Below are 21,658 nucleotides of genomic sequence, written 5' to 3' on the forward strand. Positions count from 1 at the left end.
GGACTCTTGACCTCTTACTCTACAAAATTCAATCAAAAATGTACTCAATTTTTTCGTTATCAATTTAAAACTATATTAATACGCTAATATATCATAATTAGAATTACAAAAAGGCTCTTTTCACTTAAACCAATACAGGAGGTCTAAGATAACTTGGGATAAAAGAAATTTTACATATGATTGGAAACTGGGAATCTATATATTCCTAAGGGATTATGTGAATACATAATAATAATAATCATTAAATTTTCTTTAACAGAACCTATGTGAATGATTAGAATTACAAGAGAATCAACGTCTCCAAAATTCCTTTATTACAGAAGAACCACGTACCACCGTGACTGTGTCTTCCCGAACAACCGTGCGACCAACGACCAGCAGAACCCGACACACATTCCTACCACCTCGAGTTCGAACCACAACAATCTCGACGACCACAACCACAACCACCTCTGTGCCACCACGAAGAGTGGCTAGCACCGCCGAATTACCCGCGACGGTTCGGGAAACCATAGCAAGGAAACCAAATATTGGTCTTCAGAGACCAGCACCGCCTCCGTCGCCACCTTTGAACGACGACACCAACGATCATCCTCAGGACAATGAAATTTCTGGCAGTGGAGTGGACAATGCTCAGGCTGGCATTGGAACTGGTGTTCCTGAACCTTCTGGACCTTTCAGGGTGGACAACGCCGACCAGTCGAGTAACACTCATCAAGCAAAATTAAATCTAGACGCGGTGATCGCCTTGGGTGTCTTCGGTGGTTTCGTATTCCTTGCTGCTGTAATCACCACCGTTGTAATACTCATACGCAGGTAAAAGCAAATCACTCACCTAAATCCGCGAATCGCGTGTAGAATGATGGCATTATCGAGTTGTTGTCGGTTCTTTTGATTTCTGTGATTTGGTTGCACCAAAAGTAACGCCTGTTTTGTGATGTCAGATTATATTCATCTTTGTTTTTATTTGTTTGTTACGTTTTGCTCGTTTTCTAGCGCGTTGTTTATTCGTTTCTCATTCGTTGCTGAGAGCAATTTGAGGATTATTTTATTATGAGTAAGGATAATTAATTAAATTAATTAAATAATATTTTTCATATATTTCATAGGTAATTTCAATTCTATATTTTGAAACGAAATAATTTGCGTGTGTTTAAATGGAAATATGAATGTTTGATAGAGATTAACATTCAATTTCTAATCGTTGAATTTCAAAATTAGGAGAGAAATTTAAATATTTTTCATTGCATTAATTGGAAAATTAAATGGAAAAAAAAGAACTTGATTTGAAACTTTTACTGATACTGATACTGAAAAAGTTTATTTCGTGGCAAAATACATTTGTTTTAATCTTTGGGATTTGTTTAATTTCGTTCAATTTCTAATATCTCTACTTTAAATTAAACTTCCTAAAATTAGAAATATCCTGATATTTTCACATACTATCAGTTATGGGAATTAAACAAATTTCGTATCACTTCAAATGAATAGAAATCTTAAGATATAAATGGTGGAAGCTAATAAAATTACTCTTATACATATACTACTTCCTTTTATCGTATTACTCTATTAGAAGGAGGAAATTTCTTACTAATTCTCTAATGGCTCGATGGCAACCTACTTATTTAAAAGACTGGTTTTCTCGTCCTTACCATTGACTGACTATCAATTACCGTAAATATTCAAATATACGTAGCGTAGATGCATGTTACATTGTTCCCATTTTGACTTTTAGATTCTTGTGTCATGAAACATGTTATATTGGTAATCATCTGATTCTCTTGTTATCTGCAATTTAAAAATTGTATTGCCTTCGACTTCTCTAACAGGCATTATTTCTTGGACAGACTATGCATAACTATAGCTTCTATATACATACAATACATTCGCTCTTTGACCCTACGTGTATATATTGTATCGCTTACTCTACATTTGTTTAAACTTTCTTTATTCTTTCATCTGTCTTCTTGCCTATTTTCTTCTTATCTAAACTCGCGTTTCGTAGCTCCCTCGAAATATTGTAATTTGTAATTCATTCCGGGTGTTGTAATTAGTGTAACAAAGAGTTGTTACGTAAACAGTCTTTGCAGAAGAAAACGTGTAAGAATCAATAACCTCCGAGCCCTCTTAATTTCGATTATATTTTTGTTTTTAATATTGTCGACTGATAATATTATAAATGTTGTTTCTATGCAGCATGCTGTAAAACATTACATTTTAAGTGAAAAAATACAACGTTACTAGACCAAGATATCTTCTGGAAAATTTCCATCTATATCTAAAATACGCTTTTACGATGTGCATTGTGAATTATTTTGGATGCAGATTAAAAGTTTACAACGAACTACGCTCCAGGTTTTGGTTGATAAAAGAAATATTGTAGAATCTTTGTTATTCGAAAGATTGGAAATTTTTGAATTCATGGAAACGCAATATATTTGTTCTCTTAGTTTCATACATTTTAGAAACATAGGAATCGCAATTTCTTTTTGAATGCAGTTTTAATCCAAACGTTAGTTTTTATAGACATTGAAATCATTGAAATTTCGAATCTGCATAACATTATAATATAGAACATTATATTACCATTGAATTCGTGTAAAGTAATCTGGTTTTGAAAAAAAAAGGAAAGAAAAAGAGCAAAAAATGCGTTATAAAAAAATTACGTACCTTATAGAATGATTTAACACGAATTCTTAACAGAAATTCAAATGAGAGGTTCTATTGCATCTTTTATCAAAACATGAATTATTTTGTTTGATTAAAAAATTGACATAAGACGTACATATGATTTTTGCGTTAGAAAATGTAGAACAAGATTTTTGTAAATTTTTGTTATAAGAGAATACAATTATAAGAAACGGCAAAATGATCGACCCTTTCGAAGGTGATTAACACTTTCTAAATTGAAAGTCCATGTTTGTTAATCAAACCATACATGTTCCTAATTATATTCATTACAATTCTTTAAAATTGATATTACTAACATGATCTATTCTTTTCAAAAAGCATAATAATTTAAAAAGTTCTCTGCATCTTTCATTACGTCGAAGATAATTTATTAATGAGATTGCGTACGATATTCTTTTTTTCTCAAGAGAACAAATTATTGTAGATTATTTTCCGTGACGAAAGGGTTAGAAATTTAAAATTAGACAAACTTGTCTACATGGGACATTCAAACTAATCCTTTCATTGCTGTTAATTACCTATTTACCTACACGATATACATATAAAAAAATTATAATTAACTATAACATCGAAAATTACAAATTTTAAAGTATAATATAACATTTACCTCAATATTTACATTGTATAATTTAAAAAGTTAACAAATCCATTTATACACTGCGTTTCATAATTATAAAACCATCCAAAAACTTTCAATTTTTATGTGTCATATTATAATTTTTATATTTCGTCATAATGTCATATTTCAATAAGCTTAATTGTTCGATTTTGAACTTTCGAATATAATTCTAATTTATTTGTATAAGAATTGAAGAGTTTAGAATGGTTTTATAGTTATGGGACGCAGTGTATATAGTGTCTAAAATACTCACTTTTCTTTAACAATATATTTGCCATGAAGATTCAATTATTACATACATTAACAGATGAAGATTTACATTTAAAAATTATCTCAGCAACGAAAGGGTTAATCCAAACAATCATAATAAAACAATCATTCAAGGGAAGAGAAAAAATATCAGCATTAACCCTTTGTGGTCGTATGTTTATTCTCAGCTACCAAAAAGAAAAAGAACCGTTCTAATTGTATAATAATATTAACTTTTCATATTGACAACATATTTCATTTCGAAGATACACCCTAATAGGATTCTGCAAAATAATACAATTAAATATTTTCTTATCTTGAATTATTTGACAAAGGATGCTCCAAAATGCTCCAAATGCAAAAAGAAAACTGAATGATATAATATATATATACAGTAAACTGCGAATTTTTATGCAAATGCATATTTTGCATATATTTTTTACATATATCAATATAATTAAAAAGAAATAAAATCAAGACAGATATTTGTTTCATCTATTAAGTGTTATAATGAGCACAGTATTTGGATTATTTTTTATATATTTTCGCACATTATTTCGCACATTCTATAAATTTTTACGCCCTCGAAATTGCAATTTAATTACCAGTATCTGTTCAATGAAAATTAATTCCAACTAGCACGGTGCCCATATCTCGGCTGAATAAGATCGCAAAGGGTTAAAAAAGAAATAGTAACGTCCGCAAAAAAAGAAATAATTTTAAAAAGTGGAAAAAATAAAAGAAAAAAAAAAGAAAAAAGGAAAAGATTGATCGGAGGAAACTAGGTAACGATCAAGAAATAACAATTAACACTGAGCCCATTTGCGTTGCGGTGGCTAGCGGCAGTGGCAGCGTCAGAGGAAGGCGTCGCAGGGGGTTTGGCGGGATTGGTGCGTTGAGGGGTGGCGGTAGTGGTGGCCTTGGAAGGGGTGACACCGGGATGCCCTCGCGTTGGTATACGCTACTGGCGCTGCCCTTCCCCGACCAGCACCTGGGGCGCCGCGACTTGACGGCTCGCCGCGGCACCGATCATCCTTATTCCTTCGGCCTCTCGGCGGCCCATCGCGCTGGATACTTTTCCAACCCTGTCCTTTAAGATTATCAAACAATTACTTCCTATATAGTCTATATATATACATATATAGTCCACCATTATCGCCTTCACCCTCCACGCAACCACCGCCCACCACTACATCAACCATCACCACGTACCACTACAACCGCCATGCGCCACCCTCGCGAGTGATTACTAGTCAAGGTAAACGAGCAACGTTTATAATGAGCATCCATATATAGCGATAGCTCGTTCACCACCGCTCACCACGATTACCACGTATTTTTAAAGCTTCTCCTCTTCTTCCGGACGCACACAGGTCAATGCAGCGTTCACGCACTTTCTTCCCCCCAAGTAGCTTCATCTATGTGTACTGTTCTCTTAGCACATCGTTTAAATAGGATTGGGCACTATCCTTTTCGTTAATGGAAGAGATTCGATTTAAGGGAAGAATATACGTATAGTGAGAAGTTTAGAGTTTGATGGGATGAAGTGTTCTATGAAAAAATTTGCTCAGTTTCTGAAAATTATTTGTCTCTGAATTAAGATAACTTGCCCATCGATTAATAATGGTTCGTGATTTAAATAAATAAAGGAAAAGTAATTGCTAGATAGCTTAATAAGACGAAGTAATCGCAAATAAACGAGTAATTAGCGGAAGAAATATAATAATATTTTGTTGACTGTTAAACATAACTCAATTCGCATGAAAAGTTGTTCTAAACTGATATTCGCACTGATTTTTTATTAACTCTTTAACGTTCAAATCTTGTTGTCGAGGGACGTTATACACCATCGCTCAAAAGTCATAAAACAGTTATTATATTAGCTCAAAATTGGAAAAAATTAAATATATAATAAAGACATCAAGAAATAGTATTTGTACAGTGAAGAAATTATACACTACTAATATACATAATGATTTTATTAAAACAGGCTTGTAATTGAAAATTCATGATCTATACCAAATACCAACATTTTATTAAAAATACGAGATGTCCTAACACTTTTGAACAAGGGCGTTCAAGAGATAGTTTCGATTCGATAATATCAATGTTTAAATCAAATAAACCGGCACGTGATCAACCTATTGACTCCATTCGTGAATTATACGGACTTGAGCAAACTGGATGTTTCTACTTGCTTGCTGGTTTATGTTATAGGTTTGCACAAACTAGATATTTCCACTATATGCCAATTTATGCAATATAGAAATATATATCTTCTGTTTCCTTTTTTGTTTTTAATTTAATTTTAAATAGAATTTGTCGTTACATTTAAATTAGATTATATATTTTGTTAGTGTATTAATACCTAATTCTAAGGTTTTAACTTTTCAACTTGAAATGTCGCTGTACTTCCATATTTTATTTCCCACTATGTTCCCTCTGTTCAATACATGTGAATTGTTTCAACAATTTAGTACTAATGCACATATTCAACTGTTTTCGAACTTTCATTTAATTATTTGTATTTCGATATTTCATTGGTCGTAAAAATACTTCCTGTTGTTATATTTGATATAACTCTTCTATTACTTCGGGTTAAAAACGTGGAGCATCATTAAATTGTCAGATAACTTTAATTAACTGATATTTATAGGCTTAAATAATAAGAAATAATAGCATGATATAATTATGACTGAATACGATAAAACTGAATGTATAAAATTCCAGCGACATTCAAAATTACCATACCCATTGAGACTGAATAACCTTTTTAAAATTGGACCAAATGATTTGGATTTTTTTTTTAAATTAGGAAGATTATTTTACTAGATCAAGTATAAAAAAATTTTTTGAAAAAACTACAACTGGTCGGAATCGCCAAGAAAGAAAGTAAACATTATATTTTCCGCAACTTCTTTGTCTGAGCTTGTAATGAAAATTGAAACGATACATTTTAGACATTTATATCAGTTACATACATGCTGAAAATTTCATCGAAATCGGTTAACGTTGCTATGAGCTGCAAACGTTTAAAGATGGTGAAAAATGGCCTAAAATTTACGTCTTTCGGTGCCTGTCGCTTGTTTTCGCGACAACCAATTTTAATAAAATTTTCGGCATATATGTACATGTATAACTGATAGAAATGTTCGAAATGTTGTTTAAAGTTTCATTACAATTCCAAGAAAAAATTTCGGGAAATGCGATCCTTACTTTTTTTCTTGACGATTCCAACCAATTGCAATTTTTTTAGAACTTTTTTTATACGTCATCTAGTAAACTAATCCTCCTAACTTATCAAAAATATTCAAACCGCGCGGTCCTATTTTTAAGCAGTTATTCAGTTTTAAAGAGTGTTACAACAATTTTGGAAGTTACTGTAAATATAGAACTTTAAATTGACAACTAAACATATTTGTATAATCTCAACAAATTAAAATTTACTATCTCTGTATTCACAATTATATCTGTGAATATTAAAATTTATTTAATAGCATAGTTTGATAATGTTTCATAAAGTTTCTGGTTGTACAATAAGCTATGCTGAAGAAAAAATGCGATGATTACTAGAAAATGGCTCACTATATATAGTAAAATAATTTTAATAAAAATCACAAGAGATTTAAATTATAATAAACTCCTAATATATCTATATCTAACTATTTGGTGCTCCTTCCATCTTCAAATTGGTGATGGTATTGCTAATGATTTCACTACAAATTGCTTCAATTACACTTCGCTAAATTATGTTTCCCAAACAAACATACATAATACAAAATGAAACAATCGATTTGGCTTCAGTTTCTCAACTAAAGTGTTATAATAAAAACCAGAAATATTTGAATAAGAATTTTCTATAAGGAACAATCTAAATATCTGAAAGCCAAATCGACAATACAACAAACCGCATATATATCTTGCTTACTGTATATATATGTTCCTAAGAAGAAAGAAGGAAGATCGTAAATTATTAATTAGAAATACACTATGGGTCTAAAGCGAATGAAATCAGCGAGATTCTAAATTCAAAATAAAAATAACAAAATTACATCGAAGCATTTATTTTCGAAAAAATGTATATGTGTTACTTTTCAAGTACATATATATTTGCTTCATTCCCAGCTATACAGGAATAAATAATCGACAAGAGACTATTTTACGTATAAAAATGTAAAATAGAAATTTTTCGTTTGAAGCTTCCTTTTGAAGAAAATAAAGTTTGATCCTATTCGGTCAAGAAATCGCATATTCAACAAACTTTCAAATTTTATTTTCTTGAAAATTAAACTCTAAGCGAATAAATCTTATTCTATATTTTCGGGTCGAAAAAATTTAATTTATTTTCGTATGTAGAATAACATCCTGTCAATTCCTTACTCCTACCCAGTCGAAAATCAATCAAATACATGAATACCTATGTGATAAGTTTCCAAACACGATTTTCTATAAAATGAAATCTTCGACGCAATTTTATCTTTTTATTTTCGTGTTATTTTGAACTAGAGAATCTCTCCTGACTTCATTTATGCTATAAATTTAGATCCAAGGTGTATAAATTAAACACAACAATAATATTGTATTGTTTTCAAGTTAGAAAAATAAAACAGTAATATAAAATATTACTTGGCCCCTCTTGCACAATACAACTAATGTTATTAGTGAAATTTTACATATTACAAATTATAAGTTACCTTCTATACATTAGTTTTCTAGAAAACTACTTCTGTACATCAATTTAACAAATTACCATTCAATAGTCTTATTCGACTAATGTTCTATATAAAATAGAAAAATTGTACAACTTATCATTTTGTCAACCTACAGATATTACCAGTAAATCATTATGCATAAAGGTCTCGAAGTTGAAATAATAATAAATATTTGTTAAACTATTCACACAGAAATCGCGGTAGAAGCAGCAAGCATTACCGACACCGTGCATCTCCAGATTGCAATACCGTGGCCAGCTTTGGAAGCAGTTCCTCTGAGAGTCGAGGAGGACTGAATCGATATTACCGTCAAGCTTGGGAAAATCTGCATGAGACGGCCGGTCATAAGACCAATCATCCTCCTCTTCGTCGCAAGGAGACCCTGGATGAACCAGGATACCGAGAAAATTACCGTGGCAACAACACCGAGAGAGATGGTTCAGAATTAGTTGTGAGCGATGTAGCCACGTACCCGTCTAACAAGCACGCCAGCATTTCTGACAAGAAACGCCATCATCATCATCATCATCATCACCACGGTAACTCTACGCCCGAGTGGAGGCAGTCTCAGTCTCATCACAGATACTAAACATAAAATCGGTTACCTAGAACCGCTTATTTTTTTGAGATTTTCGGTGAATCGATTATTGTGACGAGTCGCGATTAGATCACGAGCAAGTTTATGCTGTATGCATATTTTATAAATGGTGACGCACTGGAAGATGGTGACTTTATGTTAGGAAATACGTACAAAATGTAAGGTAAATTTCTTTCAATATAGAGTTTTAATTTCAGCATATGTATTTTTGATTATTTGTTGAATGTGAAAGATATAATTAATTGAATGTTTATTTGGTAATATTTGGATTTAAAAATATTTGTACAGACAAATTTGTTTAAATAAGTGAAATACTTCTTGTGTATGTGTATTTTTATATATAAGAACATCTCTTTTTTATTTCTTCAATACAGTAGTATGTGAATTTTATATATTGATCTGATTCTTTAAGAAAAAAATTGATGAATTCATACATTGCTTTAATTTCAATTTTAATTTCTAAATAACTTTATTTTTTATAGAAAAGCACATCTATCTCAAAATCTTTTGAGGTGGATCGTTGACATTTTCTATAATATTCTAGATCTAAATTACACATATACATTTTGAAACATGTATAAAATCTTGTGTTTAAAATTCAACTAACTGTTTCTAGTAATTCAGCTAATTCTAAGTTAGAATATCAAAAATGTATATTGTTTTCCATTTACAATTCAAAGTTTACTTAGAAGAATGTATATTTAACATGAATTATAAATCTTTGTCCCAAATTTTTTCAAGAAATATGTATATGTATATCTAATATTCTTAGAACAATATTTTGTAGTCATTTGACGAAGAAATTAGTAAAATAAAATATTACCAAATGCATATATATCATAACAAACGTTTAACAAATATTTAAAATCATTTTTTTTAGAAATAAAGTTTCATGTGGATAAATTTTCTTATATTTCATCTTCTTTTTAGCATTAAGTCACCATCCATCCATGTATTCTGCTATATCATTTATGAAATAATTTGTAACTCCATTTAAAATGGAAACTTAAAAGAACATGGTGAACAATTCAAACGTTGCGTAGGAGAATTTTTAAGCGTGATTCATAGATAGAAAAACTAATTCATCCTACATTTATTGTTCTGTTATACAGTAAATTATTTACTACTACCTTGTTACGTAATGTAAATACCGTATACTGCAGTAGCGTAAGTCAAAGATGAAAGTTGTGAATGTAGGAGGATCACGAGTTGATCGAAGGATATGCCAAAAAAATGAGAAAGTAATATATGTATATGTATAATTACTGATCAAACGAATTCTAATAATTTTTAAACGAATTCGATACAAACTATTATAAGAATGTTCGATTATAATAGGATTGACAATATTTTATGAAAATCATAGGCATACTCGGTTGATCAATATCTGTAATGGGCACCTTGGCCTCGCCTTAAAGGAATCGAACAAACTCATAACGAAACGATATTCGAAGATGGTACCGTTAAGGAAAGGCCGACGCTACACATATCAGAATCAGAATTCATTTAGTTATGGTGCTCATTTTAAGACACTTTGCACTTATTCAAATTCATGTCGGATCTGTTTTTGCAGATTTTAAAACACCTTAATTAATTATTTGTGTTTAGTATTATTTTAACCAGTTGAACATCTTTTCTCATGCTTATCAAGAATAAAACATATATAATTAATAGATATGTATTTATTCATTGACTGACGTAAGATATTCGTAGTAAGTTTGTACATGTATTTATTTAATACTTCAGTAATCTACAAAAAATTGTAATAGTGCCATTATGGGCAAACTTGTTTAATTGTATCTATACATGCATTCTAGTTGTTTAAACATAAACACAGAATGGTGAACACTCGTGTATCTTCAGTAACTTGTTATGTACGTACATAGTTAGTTTTAGTCTTAGTTATGCACGAATTGTTTCAACTAAAAATATTTATGTATCATAATTGTTTCACAGAAGTTCATAAAGGAAAATACAAATTGTTCAAAAAGTTAATAAGATAAATTTAATTCTTTTAATACATCATTTTTGTTTAAAAAAATAAAAAACTACTTATCATAAAGTAGTTAAATGTAGCACACACAGCGTTAAAAATATCATATTTAATTATGCAGCCATTCATCTATTAAATGTCCAACCTCAACTCTGGCAGCTTTCAACTGAAGTGGATCATTTTTGGAAGGAGGATACATGTTGGCACAATGAGCAGTACCTATGGTCATAATAATGAATAAATTTTTTGTATTACACGAAAAATGAAAAATTTCAATTAATATGTACACACCATCAATATAAATGACAGGTATTTGCGGATTTGCTGATTTTGTAATTCCCAAAACATGCCAAGGATCAATTGATCCATGTACAAATACTACATTTGTAGTCTTTAAATCTAATCCTCCATACAGAATATTTGTTCTATTCACTGCCGAATTCAGCAAATGAATATTGTACCTGTTAGAATACGGAAATGTTATAATTTTATAGCTGATGATTTATCATAATTGAGAAATGTATTTATCGTAATTTTAAATAAACCTTGGGCCAAATATATCAATGCATTGTTGTACAAAGAAATCTACTGGGAAAGTTTCACTAAATAATTTTGGACGTGCTGTCGAAGTTTGAAAGAATCCAAATTCTGTACACGTTTGGTACGTCCATTGACGTCCTACAAGAAATATATTTTAAAATACAATAAATAAAAATTAAAACAGCAATAGTATAAGTAAAAAAATACATTACCCCCTTCTGCTTCTTCGCTAGCCCATGTTATGTTCCGAAGTTTATGAATCATTTTATTATACATATAATCCAAACACTTTTTTTCTGATGCTTGTAATATTTTAGTGCTCAAAATTGCAAGTCTGTCAATAGCAATACCCAATGTTTCGTTCGTTAATATGTCGCAGGCACTATCGATAGTTAAATTAGCCATTGCGGAATTATTACGATTGTCTTTATTGTACTGTACAATACCAGCAAAGATGCTTGCTATTGTTTCATACAAATTCGAAATATCATTACGTTTGGTATGTTCGTTGATTGGATCACATAAACTATAAGTAAAAATAATTTTTCAATAATGATATATTTGATTTGTAAATGAAGAATTTTACTTTTACTTACATAAATTTTTTAGCTATTCCTTGTTGACCGATAGGACGATGTAACATTATATGAAATTGTTTGTTTGCTTCTAGTATTGCATTTACACATGCTTCAGAATATTCTTTGAGGGCATTTTCAACAACAACAAAGTATTCTATAAAGTATAATTATTAATATAAAACACTTCTGTTTTAAATAAAATATTTTTTATATTTAAGTGTATCTTATATTTACCCTGAAAATCAATTTCTGCTAATAAAGGACCACTAGCAGAAACAGCCCCGTGTACTAAATGAGGATATTTATTACGCAACCAAGCAGCTAATGATCCAGCATATGATCCTCCAAATGCAATCCATTTAGTACCAGCTGGTAACTTGTAATTAATATTCATGAATTCTATAAAGTAAGCCAAATCTGCAAGTGCCTGTTGCGATGAAAGATACATTAAATTTTTCACGCCGAGATCCCTGCAGATAACAAAAACGTAACATTATAACTTAAAATGTATCAATTATATATTTTATAAACAATGTTACATACGAAGTAGGATGACTTTGTCCATAAAAGCGGTGTTCCACTTAAAAACATAGCGCTCCAAATTGCTTAGCATATTCGATCCATTGACCTTCTGCCATCCATTTAACATTTGCTGCAGCTTCACCACTTATCATCAAAAATACTGGACCACCTTTCTTATAGTGCTCTCCAACCTAACCCCAACCTAACGTTTACGAAATATCTCTGAAAAAATAATAAAAAGATTTATATTATAAAATAAAAATTAAGAAATATTTAATATATTCTTATTACCTGTTGCCAAACACGCGCATCAGTTGGATCAAAGTGATCTAGAAACTGTGTAAACCATTCAGCACTTGGAAGTTCATGATCTTCAGATAAAATTGGAGCACCTAGATTACCATATTTGCTTCGACCCCTCATAAAAGTCTACTAGTAAAGAAGACAAACGGGCATTGCTGAAAGAAGAAACAGTTGATATAGATATATCAAATGCCAGTTAAAAATAGTTCAATTGTTTTATTATCAGAACCTACGCAAAGCAATATTATTCCAAATTTAATGTAATTTTTATATAGGCAATAGTTTGCCAGAAAGAGTGCAGGTCGTACTTTATGAACAATTAATATTTCCTTTGTGCATCAAAATTGAAGATTGTGAGGCTGAACTGAACGAGTGCCTTGTATATATCCTGTTTATTAAACTATGAATTTAATAACTTAGTGTAAAGATATAGAAGGGATTCGGAAATTCAAATAGTTCACTTTATTCAACACACAACAGTTATACACATATGTTATACTCTGAAGACCTCGTAAACCTACTCGCACGCTCGCTTGTTGTCAACCGACTCTTCCAGATGCTTCTTAACGACTGCTTATCGGATTTACATGATTTGTCGAATTACTTAATAGAACCTTTAAACCTTATTACTTTATTTACATTCCTCTTAGTTTACATTCATCCATGACCTAAACCTTTCAAATTTCTCTCTACACAGTGCCTTCGTAAAAATATCCGCAGTATTTTCGCCTGTACTTACTTTAATTATATTTATCTTGTTTTGTTGTTGAAGAGTGTGCTATATTTCGCGTCCTTTATTTGTTGATAATATATACGTTCCAAGCAAGGCGGTTGAATACCCGGCATCTCGCTGTGTCGGGCGACCCACTGCTGGACCATGTCACGCATCTCGATTTCATCATTGTTTCCTACGTCGTCGATTGTCTCTATTTGGAAACAGCTGTGCACCCTCGGATACAAAGTTGAATAAAAGTGGCAGTTAAGCAGTTCCAGGATGAAGTCTGCCAATACCTCACTGATGTTAAGGAGTAACACGATCCAGTTATAGCTTACAGAGTCTGTATTCTGTAAAAAGACAATAGTTCGTAGTCATTTATCAATTTATCATTTATCAATTTGTCATTTATCAATTTTGATAAATAACAAGAGATGTAAAAGACATGTAAACTGCGTAAAATTCTCGGAAGAATTAGAAAGAAGATATTAGTGTTAGAGAACAAAGATATATCACGATTATTCTTAAATAGATTGAAAAAGGAGAAAAAGGAGAAAAAGAAGATTCACTGGACAATCATAAACAAAAAAAAAATTATAACATACTAGAAGTATATTATAAATGATGGTCTTTGCAATTTGTAATGGCATACGGTACTTTCATTTTATTAATGATTGATGTTACTTTAATTACGAGGTCATTAGCGACAATTACATTTGATTATTTACATTAATCTGGGTTATTAATCATCTTAGACTTTCTATAAATTTTGGCATTTTATGAACCTTTTTCGACTTTAAATATGGTAATTATCTTCAACAACGAATTTTAGTGCATATTATATTGTAAAATATATATTTACGATTTATAGATATATAATCTTTATTATCACTAGAATATAAAATATGGAATAATTTATTGTAATAATTAATATAGAATAATTTTTATTATATGGTATAATAAAATTATATATTTATTACTCAATATGTTTACGTTTATTATATATTTTTCAACAGATAAATAATAAGTAGTTTTATTACACGTACGATTACATTTGTTTATGGAATATGTAATTTAACTAATGTATTAGTATTTAAAAACACATTAGTATAAATGTCTATCTTCATAAAAGATATAACTTGGAAAACACGAGGCTGGCACCCCGCTGGGGGTGGCCACCCACATGCTATATTTATTTTATTTTTTTTTTTTTTATTTACCAATGAGATATAACACTTTACCAAATGTCCTTCAGGACAAATTGTAAAAAAAAAAACAACATTAAAGAAAAAAAAAAGAAAAAAAATGTCTATCTTGAAACTTTTGTCAATCGATATTCAGCCGAGCTGAATTTGTTTCCTCTCCTATTATTTCTGCAACCTCACTGCATTGAGTGTCACACGAAAATATGATGTAATTTAATGTACTAACTTGAACTATATAACTATTGTTATATAGTAATATAAACAGCAAGTTTCAATTTTCTTCGTTTGATAAAAGTGTGAGGTTTGATTGATTTTTAAAAAATCTTTTGGTAAAAAAAGGTGGGTCATAAAGTTTAATATTATCTCGATGAAAGACAAATGAGGCATAAAGACGTATGAAATATTCGGAATAATTAACGAGGTACGTTACTGTAGAAGAATGGTAAGCTGGTACTTGTTCGACTGAAAAGTAAAGATAAATATACAGGTACAGGGTACCTACTTCGGAAGAACTCTTGTTCTCTTGTCAGGCGGTTGAACGAAACTACTATAGCAAATTTATATTCGTCAAAGTCTATTTACTTTGACCCAACAACGTTACATTTCAGACTCGTTTAACACCAACAACAACAAACTAATTAAACACAAATTATATTTATCTTGTTTTCCTCTAAGCACTCGTGAACGTAGTGGTAATTCATACTTGAGAAATGTATAAAGTATATCATAATAGTTGTACATAGATATTAATGAGTTGTATGTAGAAACAGGGTTGATATTTTAAGATGTTCATTTTGCAACGAGCAACAGTGCAGTCTATCTGTTATTATAGTATTATAATTTTAATTAAAGGGAAAGCGCACATTACATTATAATGTTCATAATTTTTGGTGACAAATATAAGTTCTAGATTAATTGTCACTGGGAAGTGGTATTTGTAGCTTATTTCATCAAACAATTGTATTTATTTTATATGTGATTATATATAATTATATGTGATTACATATAATTGTATGCAGTTTGTAGCGAATTAAATATGTAAATAATACTTGCATATAGGCTATTTATAATTCATTAGTAAAATGTTCAGTATTAAGAGAAGAGTGTGCTGTATTTCGCGTCCTTTATTTGTTGATTATATATACGTTCCAAGCAAGGCGGTTGAATACCCGGCACCTCGCTGTATTCTGTAAAAAGACAATAGTTCGTAGTCATTTATCAATTTATCATTTATCAATTTATCATTTATCAATTTGTCATTTATCAATTTTGATGTAGCTTACTCTATCGGAGCCTCTTCCATTTCAATGTCTCCTTCTTCCTCCTCACCAGTCGTGATAACATGAATGGGGGCCTGGTGGTCCACCCCCATCCGGCCACGGTCACAAGCTAACGACACAGCGGAGCCCGCTTGTCCACCCACGTCTGCGCCGGTACTGGGGTATCCCTCCCCTGCACCGTAAACTTCATTATTTATATTTTCCGACATATCATCATTATCTTCATCATCAAGGGTTTGTTTTATCGTCTTCTCGTCTTGGTGCCACTCACTCTTTCGCACCCTACCCCGGTCGGGACCGATGCAGGGTGACGGGGAGCCCCACGTGAAGGTGAGGTGAGTGGTCTTGACAGATATGGGCCCACCAACTTCTCCGAAGTTCTCCGCACCGGATCAGCGATCTGACGGGCGCCACAGCGCCGACCAGCCGCCACCCGACTATAGGTGAACATCAGATACATCGGGGTTTCTCAAGGCATGATGCTACGCACTGAGAACCCATACCCGCCTCGTGCTCCCCATGTGAAGTGTGTATCTATGTAAAGTCCAAGGTGTTTGACTTGCCTTGTTTGTGTTATTTGCGTGCCGTTCAGGAAGATGTTTGGTGTTATCTGTTTTCTCAATGTGAATGTGATGTGGTTGCATTTGTTAGGGTTAGCTTTGACAATAGTTGACATGTACAGTGATTCACGAACATGAGTTTGGATCTTATTAAATTTACTTTATAATATAACAGTATTTGAATTTATATTTATTTTTTTAAACTCTTTTTAAACAGTTTCTAGGGGTTCAATTTCGAAAAACGCCCAAACACGTGTTCGTTTATTTCTAGTGGAAAGTTTGTACGTCGAATTTCAGGTTTCTAAACTTAGTGGACATAGAGATACGGTTACCCTGTAAAAAATTAGACCTCTTTTTGCCCCTTTGGGATCTGTAGTTTCCATAAATTATTCTTTATTTCATGTCTACATCATAAAAGAAGTATACTGTGCAAATTTTAGCCACACTGGTTTCTAGGCACACTGGTTTGGACTGTGCGATTGACGAGTAGGTCAATCATTTCTGTAACATAGAAAAAGGCATAGAATTTATTATTCTTTATCTTTATATTAAAATAGAATTATACTATTAAGCTTTATGGAATCTATATTAAACACATCAATAAATTAATACAGTAGAGTTGTCATATTTAATCACAAAATAAACCACCTTATAACCCTTATATACACAAGGCACTTATTGCAATTATTCATCGCAAGAATCTCGTAGGCATTCAGACCGCAACCACGAATTACGCCTGGAGCATCTTCGAGAATTGAAAGGGGAATAGAGTTCGATTATTGGACGTTAAATTTACTTAAATTTATTGGCATAGATTCTCCAAAATTCTTTTTTGGTCATTCAAACATGTTTCGATAAATTCCGATCTGGAAAATTATGGAAAATTATATCTATGGAGATGACATATTAAAATTTATATTACCTAACAATATTGGCATTAAATCAGCAGAATTAATAGCAATTTAACTTCTTATAATTGACCACCGATAACAGGGATGCTATCACATTTATCAAGTATAGAGATCTGATGATATCGCATTTGATATATTGGAAACAAATCACTCCGTAATTAATGAAGGTGAAACAGTTATTTTTGCATAGATGAATATTCCAATGAATTGGCGGCGAAGATAGCAAAGGACGTTCCTACCTTATTTTTAACAAAAAAGTTTGAAAAATCTCCGATTCAACTGGAACAGCTATGTTTAATTTGAATCACCAAACGAATGAAATGGACAAACTCAGCAGCCTCGAATGCAGTCGAATTAATAAATAAAGAATTTTTTAACAAGAACGTAGGTCTCAGGAATCTCGATCATCGACACGAAGTTGTATTAAACAAACTTAGAATTGGTCAGACTAAACTTGCACATACAAATCTAATTCTCAAAATCTAATTCGTCAAAACCTAACACTAACCAACGTACGATATCTGTAATTGTCAAATTACCATCAAACACATGTTCTGTAAATTGTCTTAAATACAATTACTCTCGTAACAAATACCAGATCAAAGGAGCTTTAGGTGGAAATCTCAATGGTAAAACTCAAGTTTCACGCGTCTTATCCTTCCTGAAAGGCATGTCCTTATTTAGCGATATTTAACTAGAATATCCTAATAATAATAAATTCCTTTCTGCTAATATTGTTATTATCAGCTATCGCTAATAACCACGTGATGGAGTTGATGCGATGTTAAAACGTGTCTAAACTAAAGAAACTTTTCCATTTATTTTATTATCCTTTTTAGAATGTTTTTTGCATCATTATTTTTTTAGAATCAACGATTTTCTATTCAAAGAATTTCTTCAATTTAAGACAATGTGGATCTTTGAGTATTTTCTATTGTCAAAAGTGTTTATTTTATAAACGAGTTGAAATATGTTTGTACCACCTTCTTATTTAATGTTTACACTTTGAATAACATTTACAGAATTTACATTGCCCCTAAATTTATTAGTTTTACTGAAAATTCATATTAGTGCTGTTATACTAGTATTATCACAAAACTCTTATCGTTTAATATTAATATTGTTCATTTATTACCATATTTTGATCATTTCACTAGAAAGGATAAGTGCATTTATCTTTCAAATTACCATTTTTGAAATCAACAAAAATTTTCTTAACTTTCTTAACATAACATAACATTTGTATAGATTGGAATTAAATTTAGAAGATTTATAAATCTTTTAATCCATTGTTATTTTTATAATCCTGCTTTCGTGAAAAATTTCCTAGCTTCGAGTCCTCTTATAAGGATTTATGCATCTTTAAAACGGTGTACTTTGAAGTCATCGTTACTTCGACAATCCTCTCTTCCAGTGCTGTTTAAACTCAAGTTAAATCCAAAGATTTAGAAATCCTTCGATGAATTATTACTTTTGCAATGCTCTAGCTTTTTAAAAAGTTTCTCAGACTCAAATTATATTAAAAGAACTTATGAATCTTTCAGATCGTACACCTTCGATCCATCATTAATTCCGTAATCCGCTCTTTCGCGAAACTTTACATTTAGATTCTTATTAGATAACAAGAATTTATGAATTCTTAAGATAGTACATCTTTGATCTCTACGAATACACACGTACATATTATTAAAGTTTAACTTTTTACGAACAAGTTTTTACAATAGAAAACTGAGTTTCACAAATAATAACAGACATTTATACAAGTATAGTAATTGAATAGGTGAATAATTGCTGATATGTATAAATTTTCGGTAAAATTAACAAATTTAGTAACAGTGGTCGTTTTCAAAATATTACATTCAAGGTATAAATGTCGAATTGGAGAATAATATAAAACTATATAGTTCATATAAAACATGAAAAGATTCTCTAATTTTTGTTCTTCTCTCTCTTTTTTTTTTTTTTTTTTTTTAAGAAATATTTTAGTATGAAACAGTTTAGTATGAAACAGTTAAAAGGGAATAACCTGACAGATTCAAAGATATGAATCTTTCAAAAATAGATGACAAAAACACAGTAATTTGTAAGGAACGATTAACATTATTTGTAAAATGATCTTGTTAATATTTTTTAACTATCCAAGAAGCTTTAATTATCCAAGAAGTTTTAACTGTCCAAGAAGTTTTAACTACCCAAGAAGCCAAGATTTAGAAGCTCATTTAACTCGAAAATAAAATGACAGTATAATTTTCATATAGAATTGCTTGACAGCGTATTTTTAAATTACTCTTCCATAAATGATAGATAATATGGATTATCATGGTTTTCATCTCAGACCTTCATATATCATTTCAGCCAATTTAGTTGGAATTTCCTCGATATTTTTCTCATTACCATTTCTTTCCATCGTACGATCTTCTAAAATTTTATGAAATTGAAATATTTTGAATCGTTGAGTTTCTATTTCAATAAGATATCGTGCTTTTTTACATATAAACTGCATCAAATTCTTAAAAGAAACAGGAAAAGATATACTGATATACACATTGGAAAATAAAAATCTATTAAATAAGAAAATATTTAAAATACGAAAATTTCACCAAGCTTCTTTACATTCCAATTACGCTATAACGATTTCTTAATCTTTAAAACATTGCAGTTCCGATCCATCGATTCCCTCCTTTAAAATTCAGGTTATTGCATCTCGAAAAATGTATCTCGAAAAATAGATCATTGAGCCGAAGAGGCGCGACGCGTTCCATCGGGGTCTAGAGGCAAAGTAATTTTGTGAAATTTCACGATGGTGCGTGCCCTGACCGCGTTTTAGCCTTGGCATTGGAAACTTTCTCCGGCGATCGAACGGTTCCAGCGGTTTTAAGCCCTGTTCTGGTTGATTTGCGACGCCGAAACTCATCGACCCGACCGATGAATGAGAAAACGATCGGAAACGAATTTGCGCCACCGACGTTGCTTACTAATTTTTCTTTTTTTTTTTTCTTTTTTCTTTTATTTTGGTTTTTTTACAATTTGTCCTGAAGGACATTTGGTAAAGTGTTATATCTTATTGGTGAAAAAAAAATTAAAATAAAAATAAGTATAGCGTGTGGGTGGCTACCCCCAGCGGGGTGCCAGCTTCGTTTCTTGCAAGTTATATCTTTTATGGCTTACTAATTAGCGTATGAATCGATCGTTGCACTACAAGCTTAAGCATGAAATATAATATAACGTTTGCTATGTTAATCGCTTTCTGTTTTCACTTTAAGAATTTTTCTATACGATCGATCAACAATTTTTCAGTACAGCTCTGAAATGACATTTTTTCTGGAATTATGATCTTCTCGCAAATGAAATAGTGCATATGCATCAGCTAGTTAAAATTCTTCTGGTAGAGGCAATAATAACTTATTATTAGTAAGTAATAAATATTAGTACATTTTCGATAACAATTTTAGCTACTTTTTTAATATTCGTAATACTTTTTAAAAAAAACATTTAATTAATGTAATAAAGCATTGGATACTTTATCTAAGGCGAAGCTATTTTGATAGATAAATTTTAGTTTAATGAAAAAGCATTTTTAAATATATACAATTTTTATTCGGATGAAATTTAATTTAGCATTGTCCTGGCAACAATGTGAGATTTGGCTTACATGAATGTTATCTTATAATTCAAATCGTAATACAAAATATTATTATAATTGTATCATCTATAGTTCAGCACAATTATTGAAAGTTTTCAATAAAAATATGTATGTCCTCTCCAACATTTATTTGATCGTTACTTCAATACTTGTTATTTACTATATAAATAATTGTATAGATTATTAAATAATGAAGAATTTAACTGAAGGAAAAGAAAACAAAAGTAACGTAGAAAAATAGTAATTAACATTTCAGTAGTGCAACATAGTGTTCAGCAGAGAAAAAGAAATAGGAAAGGACAGTACCGGTGAAAGTACAGACAATACGTACCGAATTAGACTTGTCACCATCCAGTGGCATCCCTACGTTTGTGGAAATACGAACGACGATCACAGATAGAGATGTAAACGAAAGGCCAAAGGCAGCGAGGTCGAATACAAGGAAAGCCATGGTAAAGCCGGAAAATCTGTTGCGCGGCGTCATCAACGCATCAACAATACCAGCAAGTCCTGTCAAAATGGCAACTCCGTCTGCGCAC

The 21,658-nt window shown here is 31.1% G+C and overlaps 1 protein-coding gene and 1 pseudogene across 1 annotated transcript in view; one reads left to right on the forward strand and one right to left on the reverse strand.

Moving 5' to 3' along the window:
* Window positions 1-10,891, forward strand: part of LOC132915625 (uncharacterized) — a 37,655-nt gene extending 26,764 nt beyond the window's left edge. The window contains exons 11-12 of the mRNA XM_060975464.1: window positions 321-816; window positions 8,464-10,891. Of these exons, the coding sequence (XP_060831447.1) occupies window positions 321-816; window positions 8,464-8,860 (893 nt within the window). The 3' untranslated portion in view covers window positions 8,861-10,891. The remainder of the gene's footprint in view (window positions 1-320; window positions 817-8,463) is intronic.
* On the reverse strand, window positions 10,849-13,114 carry LOC132915640 (putative serine protease K12H4.7; annotated as a pseudogene).
* Window positions 13,115-21,658: the final 8,544 nt, after the last annotated feature.

Source organism: Bombus pascuorum, unplaced genomic scaffold (genome assembly GCF_905332965.1).
Source record: "Bombus pascuorum unplaced genomic scaffold, iyBomPasc1.1, whole genome shotgun sequence".
Taxonomy (NCBI): domain Eukaryota; kingdom Metazoa; phylum Arthropoda; class Insecta; order Hymenoptera; family Apidae; genus Bombus; species Bombus pascuorum.